At 44.6% G+C, this 19244-nt stretch overlaps 1 protein-coding gene and 1 long non-coding RNA gene across 4 annotated transcripts in view; one reads left to right on the top strand and one right to left on the bottom strand.

Annotated features, from left to right (window-relative positions):
- PTPRJ (protein tyrosine phosphatase receptor type J) overlaps nucleotides 1-10958 on the bottom strand; it is a 72235-nt gene extending 61277 nt beyond the window's left edge. For 2 of the 3 annotated variants that reach the window (XM_042038353.1, XM_042038355.1), the window contains exon 1: nucleotides 10802-10958. In XM_042038353.1, coding sequence (XP_041894287.1) covers nucleotides 10802-10864 — 63 coding nt within the window. In that variant the 5' untranslated portion in view covers nucleotides 10865-10958. The remainder of the gene's footprint in view (nucleotides 1-10801) is intronic. The other variant, XM_042038354.1, reaches the window with a different exon arrangement.
- An 85-nt stretch (nucleotides 10959-11043) lies between these two features.
- The window catches only part of LOC121669423, a 32176-nt gene continuing 23975 nt past the window's right edge, over nucleotides 11044-19244 (top strand). Inside the window, exon 1 of the long non-coding RNA XR_006017758.1 lies at nucleotides 11044-11445. This is a non-coding gene — a long non-coding RNA (uncharacterized LOC121669423). The remainder of the gene's footprint in view (nucleotides 11446-19244) is intronic.

The raw sequence follows: 19244 nt of genomic DNA, 5'->3' as shown, positions 1-19244 counted from the left end.
AAATGCAATGTCCCATGACATTTACAATCTCCAGGTCACAAAACACAACCTGTGCAAGAAAGGGGAGGAAAATGCAAAAAGATACGAGGGGTGGCAGATGAGCAGCTCCCAAGTCCTCCAGCAAATCTTGACACAACAACCGACTGCAAGTCTGAAAACTTCTCAGTCATTAACTTTATCTTCAAAACTCGAGCAGGATTTCATCAGTGCTATGTTTTATGCTGGAGCATGAAACAGCAAATGTCTGACTTCAGGAAAGCAAAAGTAAGAGGTCTTTGTTCAGACCGGAAACTGAAGTTTGGCACTATCTTATCTCCCATCTTTTCCACACATTTCTACAGGAGGAGACAGAATATTCAGCTGACCAGTTCTCACTGCAAAACTCAGATTAACATTCATGGAATGAATTTTGATGAAATCTGAAGACAGTAGTGACAAATACCACATGTAGCAATGACTGAATAAATGTCTACGTATGAGATACCTGTTTTTCATCTTGCCTTTTTCCAATTACAAAAACATCATTTACAAGAGAGAAGCAACTAAGGCAGCCAATTTACAGAAACAAGACTGCAGAAGACTCAATCTGCAGCAACAGGTTTTTTGCAGAGCTGGGCATTACAACTTAGTATTCTTCTTAGCTTGAAGATGGAAAATAAATTAAAAATAGCAACTGAGTGTGGTGTTGTGAAGCCCTAAATTGTGAAGCCCTAAACTTAAGGAGAGCAAGAATCACTGCACATACTGCTTCCAAACCATAAATGCACCGCACAGAATTCTGCATGCAGCATAACCTGTGGGGCACAGTGAAGGTTATCAGAAATTACTTTCTGTCCAGCAGCAGCACTGCAGGCAGGCAATGGCTCTGCTAGGATGGAGCAGGAGCTGCTCTGTGTGAATCACCCAGTCACTAACTTAATGACTTAACTGCTGGATGGACAGCAGTCCCTTCCTGCAAGTTGAAAACAAAAACCGTGCAAGTGAGTGAAAAGGCCAATTTTTTTTTTGTCGGCTGCTCAAACTTTAGAAGAGAACTATCTGCACCACTTAGATGAAGTCCTAACCAATTTCACCATAAAGAGAACTAGACTCCATTATCAGTGGAGAGGGAAAAGCTTGCTCTGCAGTAAACAAATAGCAGCTCTGACCTTCTGCTCACTCCTCCTGCAGTGTTGTGCTTCGCACACTGGACCAGGAAATAGTTGAACAGATACATGTAAAATTACGAAGACTGAGTCAGAAGACAATGGTTGAAAAAATACCAGTTAAACCACATACCGTGGATCTGTCTTGTAGGACTGGGAAATGAGTATCGCCTAAGGCTGTTCCAGATACTGCATCCACCTGCAACTATTTGCTGCTGGCTAAAGCTCAGCACATGCACTCTCATCAGCAGTGGCAGGACTCCGCAAAATATTATGGACAAGAAAGAAAAAGTCAGCTTAATTCAGAGTACAATAAACTAATTATATCCTTTAATTATGAAAAGATATAATAGCTTGTTGGAAGACTTTTTTAGTTTGGGTGTGTGGTGGTTTTTTAAAGCACGTTATAAAGTTAGTTAAGGATTTAGCTCTTTTTTTTCCAAGCATTTTAGGCCTTCAAATTCATGAATATAGAGAGCTGATTATTAGCTTCTTTAATGTGGCTGTTTTACTACAAAAGCACAGCAGACATCAGAAACAAGAGTGTCATAGAGGAATCAGGCACACACACTAAAAGCTCAAAAGCAATTACACTTTCATTATATAGTCTTAAATCCACATAAAAATATATTAAGACATTTATATTTTAGATCAGCTACCCTTCAGCAATAGTGAAAAATCATTGGAGAAAAAGACAACAAGAAGATAAAAATGCACTAAAACAGTGCTGGAGGATTTGGCCATTAAAGTAATTTCTTATGAAGAAACAGCTAAACACTTTATAACAATATTTCATCTCTAACTGTTAAACTGGAAAAAAGGCCAGTCTCCAAATGGATTCAACACATAAAAGAACGGGGGTTTTGTGTTTCTGTTAACTGGCTAGTTTTTTTTCCTCTGGAACTACCTCCCCAAAATTTTAACATGTCCAAATGCAAGTCCTTGATAAGTTATAGATAAAGGAAAGTTTTCTTTTTTTTAATAGGGACAAAGGAGTGTATTGTTTAGATTTGTCATACACATACAATTACCTACATTGTTATGGAGATTACAGAACAAAGGCCCAACAGATCCACTTCCAGATCTTACAGCCTTGTCCTTTCCCATAATTATGTCTTAAAATTGGATTTCAGTTAACACATTCACAATACCAATATCTACCAGTGCTTTGCATGTGCTTAGGGATAGTTTCAATTATTTTAAAATGGATGTGGAAATACATTTAATTTATCCCTGATCACTCAAGTGAACATGTTCAATTTGATAGCACCAATAAAGTGAGGGGTTTTTTCGTTGGTTGTAAGAAGTCTTAAAACAAGTCCAAGGTTAATTAGAATAACTGAGTCTATCATTTGAAAAAATGCAAAACAAATTTAAAAAAAACCAACAACAACAAAACAAAAAAACCCAAAGCTTTTATTCTGCAAATATTAATGCCACTCCTTTACCTCATGTAAGAGTACGTCGGTCTCCTCTCCTCAGCTGTCAGATACAAAATCTGTCGGAAACTCTGAGTTTAGAACACCAGGCCTGTGTCTGTGATATGCCCAGTGTGCCAGCTAAAAAGGCCAGATCCTGACCTCAAAGCTGGGCTGCTCATTTCTCCCCGGTGCCCAGCTGCACGGAACTAGAGGTGAATTCCCCTGAAAGAGCTATGTAAACTGAACCACAGATAATGAACTTCCCCTAAGAAAGAACTTCTTTTTTTTTGTTGAAGATACACATTTACAAAGACTGTAGGAAGGAAACTGCGGCTACAATTCCCACATTTCCCCTTTATAAAGTCAAAAAGTATAAATCCATAGAAGGTGAAACCATCAAAGACCTCTTAACCAGGCACAGCCTACTTAGCAAAAAAAAAATCACAACAGAATTGACCAGAAAAAGGACATTTTTATTGGTATTGAACTTCAGGCCTAGTATTAGAAGAAGCAACTGACCCTGCAAGAAGATGAAAAGAACACCAGAATTTAGGAAATATAATTCATGTAGCAGGAAAGCCATGGACCCAATTCCAAAGTTGGTTATAAATGGGCAATTATAGAACATGCAGTGTCAAGAAGACTTTCGAGTTCCCATATCTGCCTTCACCACAGAAAAGCAAATAAAGAAAAACAGAATTTGATTATCTAAAAGGACCCTACCAATTTACTGCTGTCCATTTTATTTCCTCCTCAATTTGATGTATTTACAAGTATGTAAAATTCCTGCAGAATCAGAGATCATGATCACAGAATGAAGAAAACCCTAAACTCCCTTATTAACACAATACAATTTTACATCTGTAAATTTGGTGCCAGCCACAGGCACCTAATCTTTTCCTTCACATTGTGTTTCATAAAAAGTCACATTTATTGTTTAAAAAGTACAGTGAAACCATGGCACATCTATTATTGTACTAAAACCACCAGCAAGGCTGAGTCAATCTCTCTTGATGGTTCCACACTTCTACTTTCTGCTAACGTGCATTTCTTTCACCTGTATCCCAGAAGGGAACAATGGAAGCCCTTCTCTTTGTCAGCCAAAACCACATCTTGGTCTCAGAGAGGTCATTTACCCCAAATCCCTGCCAGCACACAAAACTGGTTACCTTTCCAATCCAGATGTCCCTGGTGGTGGATGCCTCGTCTACCTCCACTCCAGCATCCACCCTACCCTTTCCACTTCAAAGCACAGAGGCCACCTTACACACAAAGTCAAGCAGCAGAGCAAGTTTTGACAAATAAAGACAAAGATGGGACCTCTCTTACTATGAATTCACACAGAAACAATTCACCTGTCCTTAACCTGACTCAGACTTCAGACAGATGAAGGTAACTTAAAATAAAGCCTCAAAATTTTCCCCTTCTGTATCACAGGACCTTCAGGAAAATTAAGTTCCAAGTTTCAAGGGGACAGTCTGGGAATCAGTTGTCTGAGCCACTCTGGGCATGAGGACACCCTGGGAAGGAAAGGCAGCAGAAAGAACCAAGCTCCATTGACCCACAGGGACTGTTGATACTGCAGGCACAACAACTGCTACAGGGAGGCAGCAGGAAGCTTTTGCAGTCTGTAATACCACGGTTGGTCCCATGCTTTGCTATTTATATAGGCTGGCCTGCCCCAAAACTAAGCTCTGCTGCCCCATCCTTTGCAGCATCCTGCTGTCTCATGAGTCAATGTGGCACTCACAAACCAGTCCTATGGCTGGCATCCTTTGCATGGCTCTCTTCTCACTTCGAGAAACAGAGCTGGTAGAAAATACAATTTGAAAGTGAGGACTCAAAAGCAGATATGTGGAAACAGACTTGCCAGCAGTGACTTGTTCATGTGTATATACAAGAAAATAAACAAGGAAGCTGATTAGAAGTGCTCTAACTTACTAGGATCCAAGTGCACAAGAGGAAATAACGACAAAGTTCGGTATAAGCTCCACCACGATGGGGAATGCAGAAACAAAAGTCACCAGCATTCCTGTGCAAAAACACCCTCCAGAGCAATCTACCATTGCAGACACAAACCAACAGCAAGCAGAGCAAGATGTGTAACATCATAAACTGGACCAGGAGTCTTCTTACAGGCATGCAGAGTTCCCTGTCCTACCACCCACCTACCAAGACATCCATGAATGATTCATTTTGACACACTCCATTAAAAAAAAAATAATAAATCCTGCTGAACTAGCAGAAGCAGAGGCTTTTAAATATGCATTTAAAGCCATGCCAAGCTACAATCCCTCAACGACCAAGGACAGACTGGATTTCCACAAAGCTGGTCTGCACAAATAACCCTCCTTGGGGAGCACTCCCTTGCAGGCTAGGCTCAGCCCAACTGCTTGCAAGCTGGCAGACACCAAAAAAAAGCCCCTATCAAAATAGTGCCAAAAGGAAGTAAGGAATTAATCTGAGAATGCACCTAATCACAGAGCCAGGTGTGTTGCAGATACAAATACAATGGCCTAACAAGGGGAAGCTCCCAGGCACTTACATCTCTCCACTCACCTGGGCTATGATGGGAGAGAGGGCTCCAGCACTTTGGGGCTCAGAAGTGCTAAGAGACTGCATCTGCTTACCAGGCCACAAGAGACAGACTGTAATTTGCAATAAGGCTTTGCACCTGATGTTCAAGTCTTTACTTTATGATTTTACAGTCTCAGGAGCAAAAATTTCTTACCTTCAATGAGGAAAATGGTGCTGAAGTTCACACAAATTTTTCCTTATACTCAAGCCCTGGCTCATTTGGTGCACAGTACACAGAAATCAGTGCTACAGTATGTAGACAGCCTTCTCCTGCACACCACAAAGCCAGACCAATCAACCAAAAAGCCATTAAGCCCTTCCAATAAACAAAACACCCAACCCAACACTTAAAGAAAACCCCCACATTCTCAACCCTAAAGCAGAAGCCCACATGCAGAACACAACAAAACCTTTGCATGCATTAGGAACTTCCCAGTGACATACTAGGTATTTCTTTTACTTGTTCAGTTTGGTTAAAACTGTACAAAAGAATGAGCAAAGTCAGAAGTGTACCAAACAAACAGGAGGTACAACAAGAACAGGAAAAGGAAACAGAACAAGCAGATGGGCAGCACTGGAGAAAAGGACTTGCAGGCACTGGCTAGCAGAGTCTGAAGGTGATCCTTACAGGGGTCCCTTCTCCCCCCCGAAGCCATACTCATGTCAAACACAGCCTTAGCCCTCTTCCCCACACATACCAGCTGGGTTTGAAGCACCAGGTAAAGCCAAGGTCAGTTACCGACCCCACAGGGCTGGGGCCACAGCATAGCCCAACATCACTCCTTCCTCCATTTAGAGCTGCCATTTCTTCTTCCTCCTAGGTGCAATTGCTTCAATTCTGAGACACAGTTACCTTTTCTCCTATTACATTTCTAGAGGTGGAGAACAAAGCTTTCCTACATGGCCTTTGGTATCTTCACAGAGAGCACAGAAGGAAAAGAGTGATGGGTGGACTGCTTGGTTTCTAATATCAAGGGGTTCTTCCAATTTCCTGATGATGGTAAGAAAATAACCTCAACTACATTCAGTGATGGGCCAAATACCAGCAACATTTATGGAAAGATATGGACATATCTTTCCCTGCCTTTTCTACTGAAAAGGCCCATGAAGGTCATAGAAGATAACTAAATGAGGACATGAGTTTATTGATTCAGCTCTGGTTGGACCACATTTACCTGTCCATTCTTTGTTAGATTACAGAAATACTTTTCCCACTTAATCTTGGATTTTCTCCTGGAATTTTGGATTAATAGCCCCAGGAGGCCCGTTTATGAGCAGATACTTTTGGGAACAGCTGGAAAGCACTTAGAGAAAAGCCTTGGTGCAGCCTTCCAGAGCAGTGCATCTGTTTTGTTCTTCTCTTCCTGTGATGCTTGATCACTCTCTCCCCATACTCTTTGCTTTCTAACACTACATATTAGCACATGTTCACCTACACCTCATTTTCTTCCCCCCCCTCCCAATTAAAGTCCTCCCCTGTACAGTCATCTCCTGCTGAAAATTAATTTCCTACTGATGACTCCATTTAAGGCAAAGCTCTTTCACTCACCCATTCCTACATAGCAGTAGGCCCTTTCTGCTGGAGAAAATTCAGCTGGCTCCTCCTACACTTCCAGAAACCTTTCATGATGTTCAAGGTACTACTTACATTCAAATTTTGGAGTCATACTAAAAGCACCAGGCTAACAACCACATGTGCAGCCACCAACTGGTTCAGTAGTGTCTCTCACCTTTGCTCATACCGAGAATCTTTCAAGCAGGCAAGTAAACATCATAGATAGGCTTTGCACCTACAAACATCCAAGTTCCCAACCACTCTCCAGCACTGTTGATATGCTCCCTCTATGATACACTGTAATTCTAGTAGAAAGAAAGAAATGCATAAATTAAAATTATATAGATTATGCCCTACACAATGAACAACCAAAGGTTTTAAAACAGCAGCAATTTCACATGTATTTAGAAATGCCAACCAAAAAAAAATTATATGCCATGAAAATTCTCAACAACAAACTTGCATGTAGCTCACATAATTGAGGAAGTACTAATAATAGCGTGGCTGTTTGCACAGACAACATTTCCACTGTGGGCCTGAATTCTGATCTCAAATATGCAGAAGAAGATACTTTGTTGTGTGTTGCTGGCTGGAGACTCAAAGTATTGGAAACCATGTGAGTGTGCTGCAATGTGCAGCCAGCCTATGCCTCTAAGGAAGCGCTAGGCACATCCATGCCACACTGAAAACAAAGCCTCCATTGAGTACTGCAGAAGGTGCTTGTGTTGTGGGGTTTTGTAAGGAACATAAAGAAGCTCAGGAAATTAACCTGTGTTGCAGTTTTAAACAAAAACGAAAGCAGTCATCACATAAAAATAACCTGGCCTGGCAGATGAAAAGTTTCTAAGCTCCTCTGACACAAGCAAACTCTGTTCACAGCTACAGCTTCCCTTTCAGGTCTGTGCTGCCTAAGTTCAGGCCTGCTCAGTTCTCCAGATCAGCAATGCTCATACCTGTGTTTTTAATAGTGGCCATTGTCACTCTGGTTACCCTAGAAGTGCATGTATAGAAGCAGCAAGGGAGCCTCACATTTCTCAAACTTTATGACAAGTCTACATACAGCCCATTTAGAGGCTTACCAAAGAATAAAGTTAAATGGAAATTACTATTAACTTTTTCTTCAGCATGTACTGAAGATTACCCAGAATAATTCCACAAACTAAAATTTAAACTTAGTGTACTCTATAGGAGAAGACTCAACAAGGATGGTCAATAATGACCAATATATAGCAGAAATTATCTCACATGCAACATACACACATGGCAAGCCCCCATTTGAGATAAGATGGTTCTTCATTTAAACTCCTCAGCTGGAAATTCAGACCAGTAATTAAGTCATAATCCTGTATAATCAACTCACACAGTATCAGTAGTTCTGTGCATGGAATAAGCTGTAAGAACAAGCTATTAGGTCCACATAAAAGGCATTTGTAATTCTAAGCACCAAAGCAAGCACACAAACACCGTCTGTTGCTCTTTTAGTAGTAGATGTTGTTTGTCATATCACTAATATGATCACTCTCAATAAAAAACAGGCAGCAGGGTTTGTTTTTTAGCAACTCCAACCTTGCCCACTACATTGTAATTCATCAGAAGCAAGATGCTTATCCTCGAGTAAAAGACACCACAGAAAGATCATGTGCCCATCACACCACTGAGGAGCTGCCATGACACAGCCGTTCCACAGCTCCGGCTGCTTCCCAGTCCCTGAGCGTGTTTGGGCTGACAATGGTGTCAGCGTAAGGAGCGCTGTCCCCTCTCCGACCCCGCAGGCATCTGAAAGGCAATGCGGGGGCCAGACCCAGACAGGAGCTACTTCCACCCCACTCGCTGCCTTTCCACTCCGGGGCTGGCTGGGAGACTGCAGACAAGGGCAATAGTTCTGACTGGCACCACACGAAGCCCAGCTCATGCCACATGGCAATCCTGCCAGCTGCTGTCACCTTCCTACACCAGCTGAATAGCTCCCCAGGTAGTGCCAGGCCATGACCCTGTACCTGAGCACGCGCCACACCTCAAACAACACTGCCCAACTCTAATACCCGCCTGAACCTATGCAAAGAACCCACCACAAAGAGCAAAACCGTCCCCTGTTAGACAACATCCTCATTTTTAGAGGGCAAGACCATGTGAACAGCACTGGAATGGGCAACAAGACTACTGTGCTTAAAGCATTGCCTCCAAGCAAGGCTTTATTGTGCGTCCTTATTGCTTATGGCCTATAGAAACATAATGACCTTTTCAAATACGAGTTATCCCCCCTACCTGATGTAAGTGGTCATGGTGAAATTTAGTCATTTCAAGTGAGTGGATGATTTGCAGGATCACACCATCAGCGAGTACCTGGTTTACATCCCACTCCTCTAAGGAAAGAATCCTAAAGGACCTTTTGCCCCATCCCTCTGCGGTTCAAGCACGTCCTCCTGATGTTCAGAACTCCACCAGGTGCTGATCAGCACTGGTTAAGAAGCCTGGTGAACTGAGACATCCTTGCCTCAGCCTTCACATTCACAGGCATAATTAAGTCACAATCAAGAATATTGTCTTCTGCAGTTTCAATAGTGACACCATGAGCTGCAGAGTTCCCACCTAAAATTACAAGCCACACCATGATCTGCAGATCTGACCTGTGTCCTGTAGCTTGTTGATGGGAGCCCTGATAACATCAAGGGACAACAAGACCTACTTGAGGGTCCGCAGCTGGGTCCCAAGATGATGAATGCATAAATATAACTACATATAACTGGGGAGAGGATCCACTGTTTTTAGTACTAGACACCAATTAAGAGCCTGGCTTAGAGAACATTAGAGATCACTAAGTCAGAGGATTTCATACTCAGCTTGAGAAGAAAAACTACAAACAGCAGAAGTCATGGCAGGCAGATCCTGCAAGGCTGTACCCAAGGACAGTCCAGGCCTCCTCTGTGTTCTTCCAAAATGCTGGTGTGCTTTACTAGCCAATTCAGTTTTACCTCTTTTTCAGAAGAGATTTTTAAACATAGGCTTGGTACAACAACAAACAGAGATCAAATGACAAAACACTGCAAGGTACCCCAAAATGAAACAGACAAGAGGAGGAAGGAAAGGTTTACAACAGTCACGGGCTATAATCACAAGCTGGTGCCAACGCAAGGTAAGGAAAAAGTAGTCAAAAAAGTAAAGCAGCAGTACAGCTCTGTTCTGCGGCTCTCAGGCAGATCTGTCACCACAGATTACTGTGCACGTTGGTTCCTATTCAACACACATTCACACTTTTGGAGCAGAAACCATTGAGGCAGAGAGGGCAAGTGGGTACACCTAGAAGCAAAAGTTCAGCAAGCCCCAAAACATTAGTTCAGAGCAGTCATGACACTCTCCTACAGGAACACTGAAAACACCATCAGCTGAGGGAAGCAAGGGTGAGACTGTGCCAGCATGCTCATGACCCATGAGTTGGGTCACCTGGCAAGCAATTCTGATTTCCATCACTGAAAGGTGCTCTTGGAAGAACATCCTGCAACACACGTGGGAACAGAGCGGGGCCTCAAAGCCAAGTGTGCTGGCCAAGGCCTCCTGCTGATCTGCTGCCCTGCACTGCCAGGGCTGCTCGCTCCGCACCACGGCAGGATTTTCCCGTGGAAACTCCGCGCTGATCCCGAAGGCTGTAATCCAGCGGGTGATGTGCACCACCGGCACGGGCAATGCGCAAATACCCTATTACTAATTAACCAGCAGCGACACGAGGAGGGCAGGCTACAACACTGGGGAAACGGGAGCCGTCCCTGTTGTACCCAGGGCAGCTTTTACCCACGAAAACAACCGAGGCAGCCTCGTACCCCAAAAGGATCCCCGCGGCTGCCGGGTCAAGCCCCGGCAAAGCCCCCGCCTGCAGCCGGGCGGGGGGCAGGGGGAGACCGGGGGGATCCCGCCCCAGATGAGCGACGCTCCCGCCGGACCACGCCGCGGCCCTCCAGCTTCCTCTGCCCTCCCCTCCGCGGGCGGCACCGGCGGAGCCGCTGCGGGACAAAGCCGGAGCCCGGCCGCACACCTGCCCCGCCGGCTCCCCGCCGAGCCGCGGCAGGGGCAGGTGCTGCAGCCCCCCGCCTCCCGCAGCTCGGTCTCACCTCGGCCAGCAGCAGCAGCGGCGGCAGCAGCAGCAGGAGGCAGGGCAGCGGCAGCCGCCTCATGGTGGCGGAGAGCGCTCCCCGCTGCGCGCACGGCCGCTCAGCCCGACGCCGCCGCCCCCGGAGACATGGCCGGGCTCAGCCCCGCACCGCCCGGCGGCCCGGCCCTCCCCCGTGCCCCGCCCTAAGGAGAGGCGGGGGGACGGAGCCGCGGGGGAAGCCCTGCTCGGGGCGGGGTGAGGGGCGAGCGGGGCAGCGGCCGCCGGAGAGCCAGGCCGGTCACCTTCCTGCGCCGCCGCTCCTCGCCTCCTCCCGCCGGCCCCTCGCCCGCGGCTTAAATGGCCGTCTGGCAGCGGGCGGAGGGGCTGCGGCTGGCGCTTCCCCGCCTTCCCCCCTCCCTCTCCCCCTGCCGGCATCTGACATCTCCCCCCGCCAAGCCGGGCCGGGCGAGGAAGTGGCTCCCTCCGAAAGTTTCCCGGTCTCTGTGCGCGCCCGCGGAGGGAGCGGCACCACGGGGCGCGCCCCGCCGCCCGCCCGGCCCTGGCACGGTGCTCGAGGGCGGGCGATCCGCAGAAGGGTCCGGGATCAAGGCGAGCTTAACTTGGCCCCGGAGACTCCGCTGCCCGGCCCGCCGCCGGCCAGAGGTGAGCGCTGCCACATGCGAGGCCACCCCGGCGAGGGTTTGTGAGGGGCTTTGCTTGTTGCACCATTCTTCAACCCCAAACGGTCCCTCAAAAGAGTCACGTCCCGCTCCAGGCACTGTTTTGGACATGTTTTATCCCTGTCATCAAAAGGGACGTGAGATCATCAAACGCAATCACTTTTATAACCTTACTTTACTTCCCAGGCTCAGTGAAGTGTTCCACATTTCATTCATCTTGGATAAGGGAAAGGGGGAGGCAGGGACAGTTTACAGAGCATATCTTTAATTACGGAAACACTGGCAGTCCTCATTTTCTCAGAAGCTCTGAGCTCACATGTTTGTAATTTCCCTGCCTTTTCTGAGCCCTCAAAACATATGCATAGCATTACAGAAGCAACTATTTCCACGGGAATTCATGGGAAAATTCACAAGAATAAGGGCATTGGGGTTGTTCAGCCTGGAAAAGAGAAGGCTCCAGGGAGACCATATTAGAACCTCTCAGTACTTAAAGGGAGCTTGTAAGAAAGATGGGGACAGACTTTTTAGCATGGCCTGCTGATGTAGGACAAGGGGGAATTGTTCTAAACTAAAAGAGGGTCAATTCAGACTAGATATAAGGAAGAAAAGTTTTACAGTGAGGGTGGTGAATCACTGGAACAGGTTGCCCAGGGCAGTTGTAGATGAACTGTCCCTGGAGATGTTCAAGGACATGTTGGGCAGGGATCTTAGTAACCTGATGGAGTTGGAGATGTTCCTGCTTATCACAGGGCAGCTGGACTAGATCACCTTTAAACTTCCCTTCAAACCCAAACTATTCCGTCATTCTCAAAGCGCACACACATACCTTGTTAGGGAGGCTGAGACCTGCAGCTGGAGTTAGACAGTGTAGAGGCATCCCTTCATATCAGTAAGATTTGTAGAAAATAGATAATTACTTCAGAAAAGGGGGGGGGGGGTTGGTGTTAGGGAGTACTGAAATGAGGCAGTAAACACTATACAAAAAACATTAATAAAACTTTTTACATTTCCCATTCAGTGCAAAGCACCTGAGAATTGTTTTCCAGCTGAAGACTCCTCCTGGTAAACCACCCACCTGACAGCAGTCTCACTGGCTGCTGTGAAGTTGTTATGCTGACATAACTTCTGCAGATCAAACCCTACCATTTGGAAATTACAGCTCTGACTCATAAAATAAATTCCCTGTTGCTGCTGCCTGTGCCTGGGCAGACCCCCAGTGGGTCTAAGTTGCCAAACTGCAGCTTCTCGCCAGACTGGGTTTCACTGTCTGGGTTGCACCTAAAGTGCCACAGCTGCACTTGAGCGAACACACTTGGTCATCCTTGGCTCCAGCCCAGTGGGAACAGCGTGGCTTTTTTTAATTGCATACTTTTCCAGTACAAAAACCTAGTAACTAATCCAGTTGTCCTTGAAATTCAGTGGGAATCTTTTCACTGATGCCAAAGTAATGGCAACCAGCCCTGAAAGAGAAAATTAAATTTAAAAATAAATGAATTTAAAATGCACCGAGAAAGCAAGAAGTGGGATTCTCACCTGTTAAAATTTTAAGTATCTTCAAGCTGATGTTGTCATCTCCAGACTCTAGATATCCTTGGACTCTTAAGTTCACTCATTCTTCTTCATTTAAGAGGCCACAGAACCCAATTTAGAAGCAAGGGACATTATATTTCTCAGGCTATGTTAATTCTTTGCTCTAGAGTGCAACTGGGCAGCTACATCACTGTATATATATGTAGGAATATATATATATGTATATATATAAAATATAGGAAGCTGAACTCCTTTCACCACACCACATCTGTCTGGATCTGGTAAAACTGGTGGGGCTTTTCAAATACAAGCTACATGGAATCTGTAATTAATTACTTTCTCATTAACACTTGTGGCCAAGTGTATGTCATATGACTGCTTGTATGTCAAGTACCTGAACCAGGAGGCCTATGGAGTTCTGGGACATCTGGTCTCATTTCTGGAGCATCCAAAATAGCAGAGAACTGCATTAAATTTGCCTGTAGAGATCTCTAAGCAGAGTATTTCTAGGATTGTAGCATAAAATTACCCTACAGTATATCTTTAATTATAACCATAACTAATGCCATCAGCAGGATTTATGCACAGTGGGTTAAACTGGAACACAGAGATCATGGGTTTGTTGCTGTTTCAGGGTATCTCTCTGACTGACTCTTACCAGACCTCAAGGAAAGGACTGACTCCTTTCCAGAGACATTTCTGGGGTGTTGGAAGTATCCAGCTTCCAACTGGGTCTGCACTGAAGGAGTGAGCTATGAAGATTCATAGACATCTGAATAAACTAAGATATGTATGCTGAAGGTGGCCACAAGAAAAGGAAAAAAAAGTACCTAGAAACATCAGGCACTAAAAAGTGTAATTATTTTGTAACATAAAACAGAAATGCAATTTCTGTTTGATTCATTGGAGGAAAAAAATGAAAACAACTGATAGCAAACAAACTTTTTTTTTTATGTACAGATTCTAAAGGAATATTTGTCTCCTTCTGACTGCTTAAAATTCGGGGAAGAGGGCTCCAAAAAAGCTTTTCTGATTAGATTTAGGAATATTTGTCTCCTTCTGACTGCTTAAAATTCTGGGAAGAGGGCTCCAAAAAAGCTTTTCTGATTAGATTTTGAGAGTTCCATGGCGAAAGAATCACACGTGTACCTGATTGTTTCCTTCGATCAATGCTTCTGCCCTTTAAAGCACGCTCTGGTTCACTGCTACCCATGCACACCTCAAGGAAGAGATGGATGTCAAGGAGCTGTGATTCATGCCAGAACTGGAAAATGGAAAAAGAGAAATTAAAAGCCAAATTTCTAAAAGTTCTTCCAGATGCTAATTGCTCAGCAGCAATAACCATCACAAGACAAGCAATTTCCTAGGAATTAGAGGCTCAAGGTTGCATTTCAGGCCATAGGCTCTTCACAGCTTGTTACTAATCTTCTGGAAATTCCCTGAATTACAGCTGCTACTGCCTAATTGTTTCTATAGGTGAGTTTTGTTTATTCTACAGGCTCTTATTAAAGCTGTATGTGTGACAGGCTTATGAAACTGGGTAGGTGTTGCTTCTGGGCTAAAGCTTCTACTTTTTAACTCACTGGAAGTTAATTTGTGCATCTGAGTCATAAAACCTCTTCAAATGGAAGTGTCAGAAAGAAGTGATTCCACATCCTTATGATCAAGTTTTTGAACAAGAGACATAAGTTTAAGTCATGTTGGGCCCCTGCACACAAATCCAGGAAGAATGTGCGTATTACTTATGGGTGCTCTAGTTCACACCATAAAGAACACTACTAATGCTCTGGGCAGAAAGGGGAGACTGAGAAAATACAGTGACCCAAAGCTGTCCAATTTGGAGTTGTTACCCTGGCTGGTAATATTTGTCTTTCACTGAAACTGCCAATAGAATATGGTTTAAAAAAGAAAAAAAAAATCAGAATGGCCATATTTAACTGTATACCACAGCCAGCCTTGATCACAATAGCATATTCTCATTAGTAATTCCCGGTTTCATTCATCAGCTCAATGTGCAGTGTCAGCCAGAAGAAGCATCAAATTGTTGAGCATCATCAGGAAGGGAGTTGAGAACAATGCAGAAAGCATGGTTTTGCCCATGTGCAAAACGCAGGTGCACTCACATCCTGACTGAGGCTTGTCACAGCTCTCAGCATTGCAAGAGGGACAAAATGGACTGAGGGAATGTACCAAGAAGGGCAGGTAAAGAAATGTGGATGATAGTGCAGCTGTCTTATCAAGGCAGCCTTAAAAAGCTGAGAGTTCTCAATTAAGAGAGGAGAAAGCTCCCTGGAAATAAGATGAATGAAAAACTTGTTCACTAAATCCAATTTAACAGTTATAATAAAGTGCTTTCTTAAACGGCAGGCAATGAGCTTGTGGAATATGTAGTCACAGCAGGTTTTAAAGGCAAATAGTATGAGCAGTTCCAAAAAGAGGGTAGATACATTCATGGACAATATGTCCATAAACAGCGAGAAGGCAGAGATGAGTCTGTAACGTCTGGATGCTGGGTATGGTACTCAGATAGCAGTCAGGTTTGTTTGCTCTTCCTGAACAGAATCTGCTAATGCCACTGCTGGACACAGGGTCCTGGGTTGGATGGATTCATCACTGACTGGGAAAGTAGCACATTCCTTGGCTACTGTTTACATTCAAAACAGTGCAAAGCATAAGGATATAGCTTATCAAGAAACAAGTGTATTGGCATGTGGCTCGCTACCTCAGCAAGACAGGTAACATGTAACACTGGATGTTACTATTGTCATTCACAAAGGAGGAAGCTCTCTGCTGTGATTACAGGCTGAGGTCCAAGAGGTGCTGTGGCTTTGCTTAACCCTTGCAAGTCCTCAGATTCAGACATTATGGGACCTCTGTGACTCACACAGAATTCCAAATGAAATTCTGTCCTGTCGATCACTGCTGAGTGCCCTGGAGCTACGGGAGCCAAAAGTGCACTTTCTGGTTGACATTGCTCTGGCTCTTAGTTACACCACTTCAGACCCTAAAAGGGTCCTCCAGGCTTCCATGTGCCACCAAACCCAGAGATGAGTCTTTTGGGAACAACTCTCAAGCAGAACTGCAAGTTCCTTTTACATTGCAACAGAGGAAAACAACACTAAACTCTGCAGCAGCTTTGGTGAAAAAACAGAGGGACTAAATGCCTCACCTGGGGATGGTCCTAGCATCATGAGGGATGCAGGAAGGTTTCAAATGTTGGATGTGGCTCTAACCTGGTTTCTGCTGGTACAAGCTCTCCACAGCCTGTAGCTGCAAGGGGTACTGGTAGCATTTTAAGTCCTAAACAGTACCTATTTATTTTTTCATCACAAGGAATTAAAGGTGCACTGAGCTGCTAGCAGAGCCATCTTTCAGATGGAGGGTAAAACAGACAGGATATTCAAAGAAAACCTGTCACTTCTTACAATGAGAGGAAACTTGACCTGAGTTCTGGTCAGGCCAGGTTTGAGATGGTTTTATTTTGAATGAGGGGAAAAAGAAAATTTTTGCTGTGGGGGCCAGCAAAGGAAAACTGAAAACATTTTTTTTGTTCCTTTTTTTTTTTTCTTTTTAAATGGAACTTTCAAAAATACTTTAAAGTGCCATAGCTGAAAATGACTTTTTGGAAGTGGGTAACGCCTTCAATCCCTTAAGTTCACTCAGTGGCCAGCTTCCTTTGTGTGGGAATGCAGGTGAGTGGGAGGATATCTTTCACATAGCAATTGAAGGGAAAATATGCATTAAAACCCCACAGACTAGCACGCTCCAAAGCACTGAGTCAGCTGCCCTGGCAGCCACGAGGGCCAACTGTGTCCTGGGATGCCTCAGGCACAGCAGCAGCAGCCTGTCAAGGGAGGTGAGGTCAAGCGAGGTGATTGTCCTGCTCTGCTCTGCATGGGTGCAGCCTCACCTCGAGTCCTGGGGGCAGTTTTGGGTGCTACAATATAAGAAAGATATAAAGGTATGAGAAAGCATCTAAAGAAGGGCTATGAAGATGGTGAAGGGCCTGGAGGGGAAGCTGTATGAGGAGCAGCTGAGGTCACTTGGTCCATTCAGCCTGAAGGAGACTAAGGGGAGACCTCACTGCAGTTACAACTTCCTCGTGAGGGTAAGAGGAGGGGCAGACTCTGATCTCTGCTCTGTGGTGCCCAGTGACAGGACCAAAGGGAATGGCCTGAAGCTGTGTCAGGGGAGGTTCAGGTTGGATATTAGAGAAAGGTTCTTCACCTAGAGGGTAGTTGGGAACTGGATCAGGCTCCCCATGGGAGTGGTCACAGCACCAAGCCTGACAGAGTTTGGACAATGCACATGGTGTGATTTTGGGAGTTCTCTTGTTCAGGGCCAGGAGCTGGACTTCTTGGGATCCTTGTGGGTCCCTTCCAACTCAGCATATGCATGATTCTACAGTACCTGAGCTACTTCTAACACAACAGAACATTTTTGTAAGTGATTTGAGTTCAAACAGCCACCAGCCTTTTAAACAGGTCATCTTCTATGCAGGAACGAATGGGCTCTGTTCCAGTAGGAAAGAAGTCATGGTCCTACAGCTTGTCTCACCAATGCAGGGTCCCATGTAATCACTTGGCTTCAGCCAGGAGTAGTGTCATGGGTTCCAAAGGGCTCTAGCACGATAAATATCCATCAGTCTTACTCAGACTTGCAGAAAGGGCAAGAGGAAAGCCCTGCTCAGGATAGGTAGTCCCTGTCATATTACCAAAAGGTACAGCCATAGCTCAGCTGCCCAACACAGCAGCTAGAGCTCTGAGGTGGCATAGAGAGCCAGGAAGCAGTGACTGGCAGGATTCTGGGAAATACCAGAAGCTGGCAGAAACATTTCCCCTTCTCCACCTGCCAAGTTTTTTGTCCGTGTCTCCAAGCTCAGGAAAGAAAGCCATACATTTTTCTCAGTGTATAAAGCTTCAGCGGAATCACTTTCAATTACTATTTAAGTCCCATAAATGATACCATATAATCCAAATGAAATAACACCAAGATAACTTGGTGCTACAAAACATTACGACAGCTGAGTCTGCCCTTGAGAATGAGTGAAATCACCTGTCACCTGTAAACCAGCAGGTGTGTGCATGACTGGCAACCTCTGTCAAGGGCATTAGAAAAGGGAGTGGCTGGATACCTCATGCTGTCCTCAAGTCCCATCTGCCATGACCTTCTACAACACATCCTGCCACCTTTAAGCAATGAAACCTTAGGAAACTTGTCAGAAAAACCATGGTTGTGACACCACTTGCGAAAACATCGATCGTTAAACAGCACCAAGATTTCCACATCAAAGGATTGTTGTTCCAGAGTCACAGATGACCACTGAAATCCCAAGGTGACAGATATCCATTAAAGAAGGAAAAAATTAAAAGGTTAAAAATTAAATCTACTGAAATTCTTTGACAAAATGAGTCAGCCTCCTTTTCCCCTTCTTTTGACATTATAAATTGTGGTGGGAGGATAGAGCACAGTTTGAATGCTGGGCTTTTATAATGTGTTTTTGCTTATTAACAAAACTCTAACCCTACCCCCCCTGCTTCTCCCCATAAATAATAATGTGGAGAAATGATGCAGAAGTACAGTTGTCTTCCAAGTGTGATGCATGTCAACCATATCAGGAAAGGACTGTTTATGGACATCCTAGGAGACCAATTAGCATCTTCAGGGTCATTTACCTTTTGGTCCATTGCAGAGATTGCCCCTAAAATATAGGCACATCATCTTGTGCTCATTTAACTGATGGTACTGAAGCATGGACTGTTTTCATGGCAATGTATATTTGGCAATACCATAAAAGTGGGAGAAGCAGTTTTCTGAGCAATAAAACTACTGGCTGGAATGCAACTGGCCTGTTTTACACATAACCAGTGTTTTTCTGCACAAATGCCTGCTTTAAGGTAAACATCTTTTTACAAAGGTACACAAAAATGACAGGAAGCAAAAAGGAGAAAAGGAAGAGGTGAGACTGAATCCCTGAAATACTTGGATCCATCATTGTACATCAGAAAGATATCTTAAGGCTTCTCTTGGTGGGTATCAGGTCCTATTTACTGTGCTCAAACTGCTGTAGTTGAATTGGGATGGTTTCAAGCAGCTTGGCAGTGACCCTTAGCTTAAACAGCAAGATGGCAAGAAGGCTAGGAAGACATTTGCCTGGGAAGAAGACAAAACCTGACATCAAAAATTATCAGTTCACATCCCAGCTATCATGGTTGAACTCCCTGGCTCTGAATTTGCATCCCTGCACTTGCA

Source organism: Corvus kubaryi, unplaced genomic scaffold (assembly GCF_017639235.1).
Source record: "Corvus kubaryi isolate FWS band 111438036 unplaced genomic scaffold, C.kubaryi_AGA036_p1.0 37392, whole genome shotgun sequence".
NCBI lineage: Eukaryota > Metazoa > Chordata > Aves > Passeriformes > Corvidae > Corvus > Corvus kubaryi.
The sequence above is the reverse complement of the archived record's forward strand: the minus strand, read 5'-3'. Positions and strand labels throughout refer to the sequence as shown.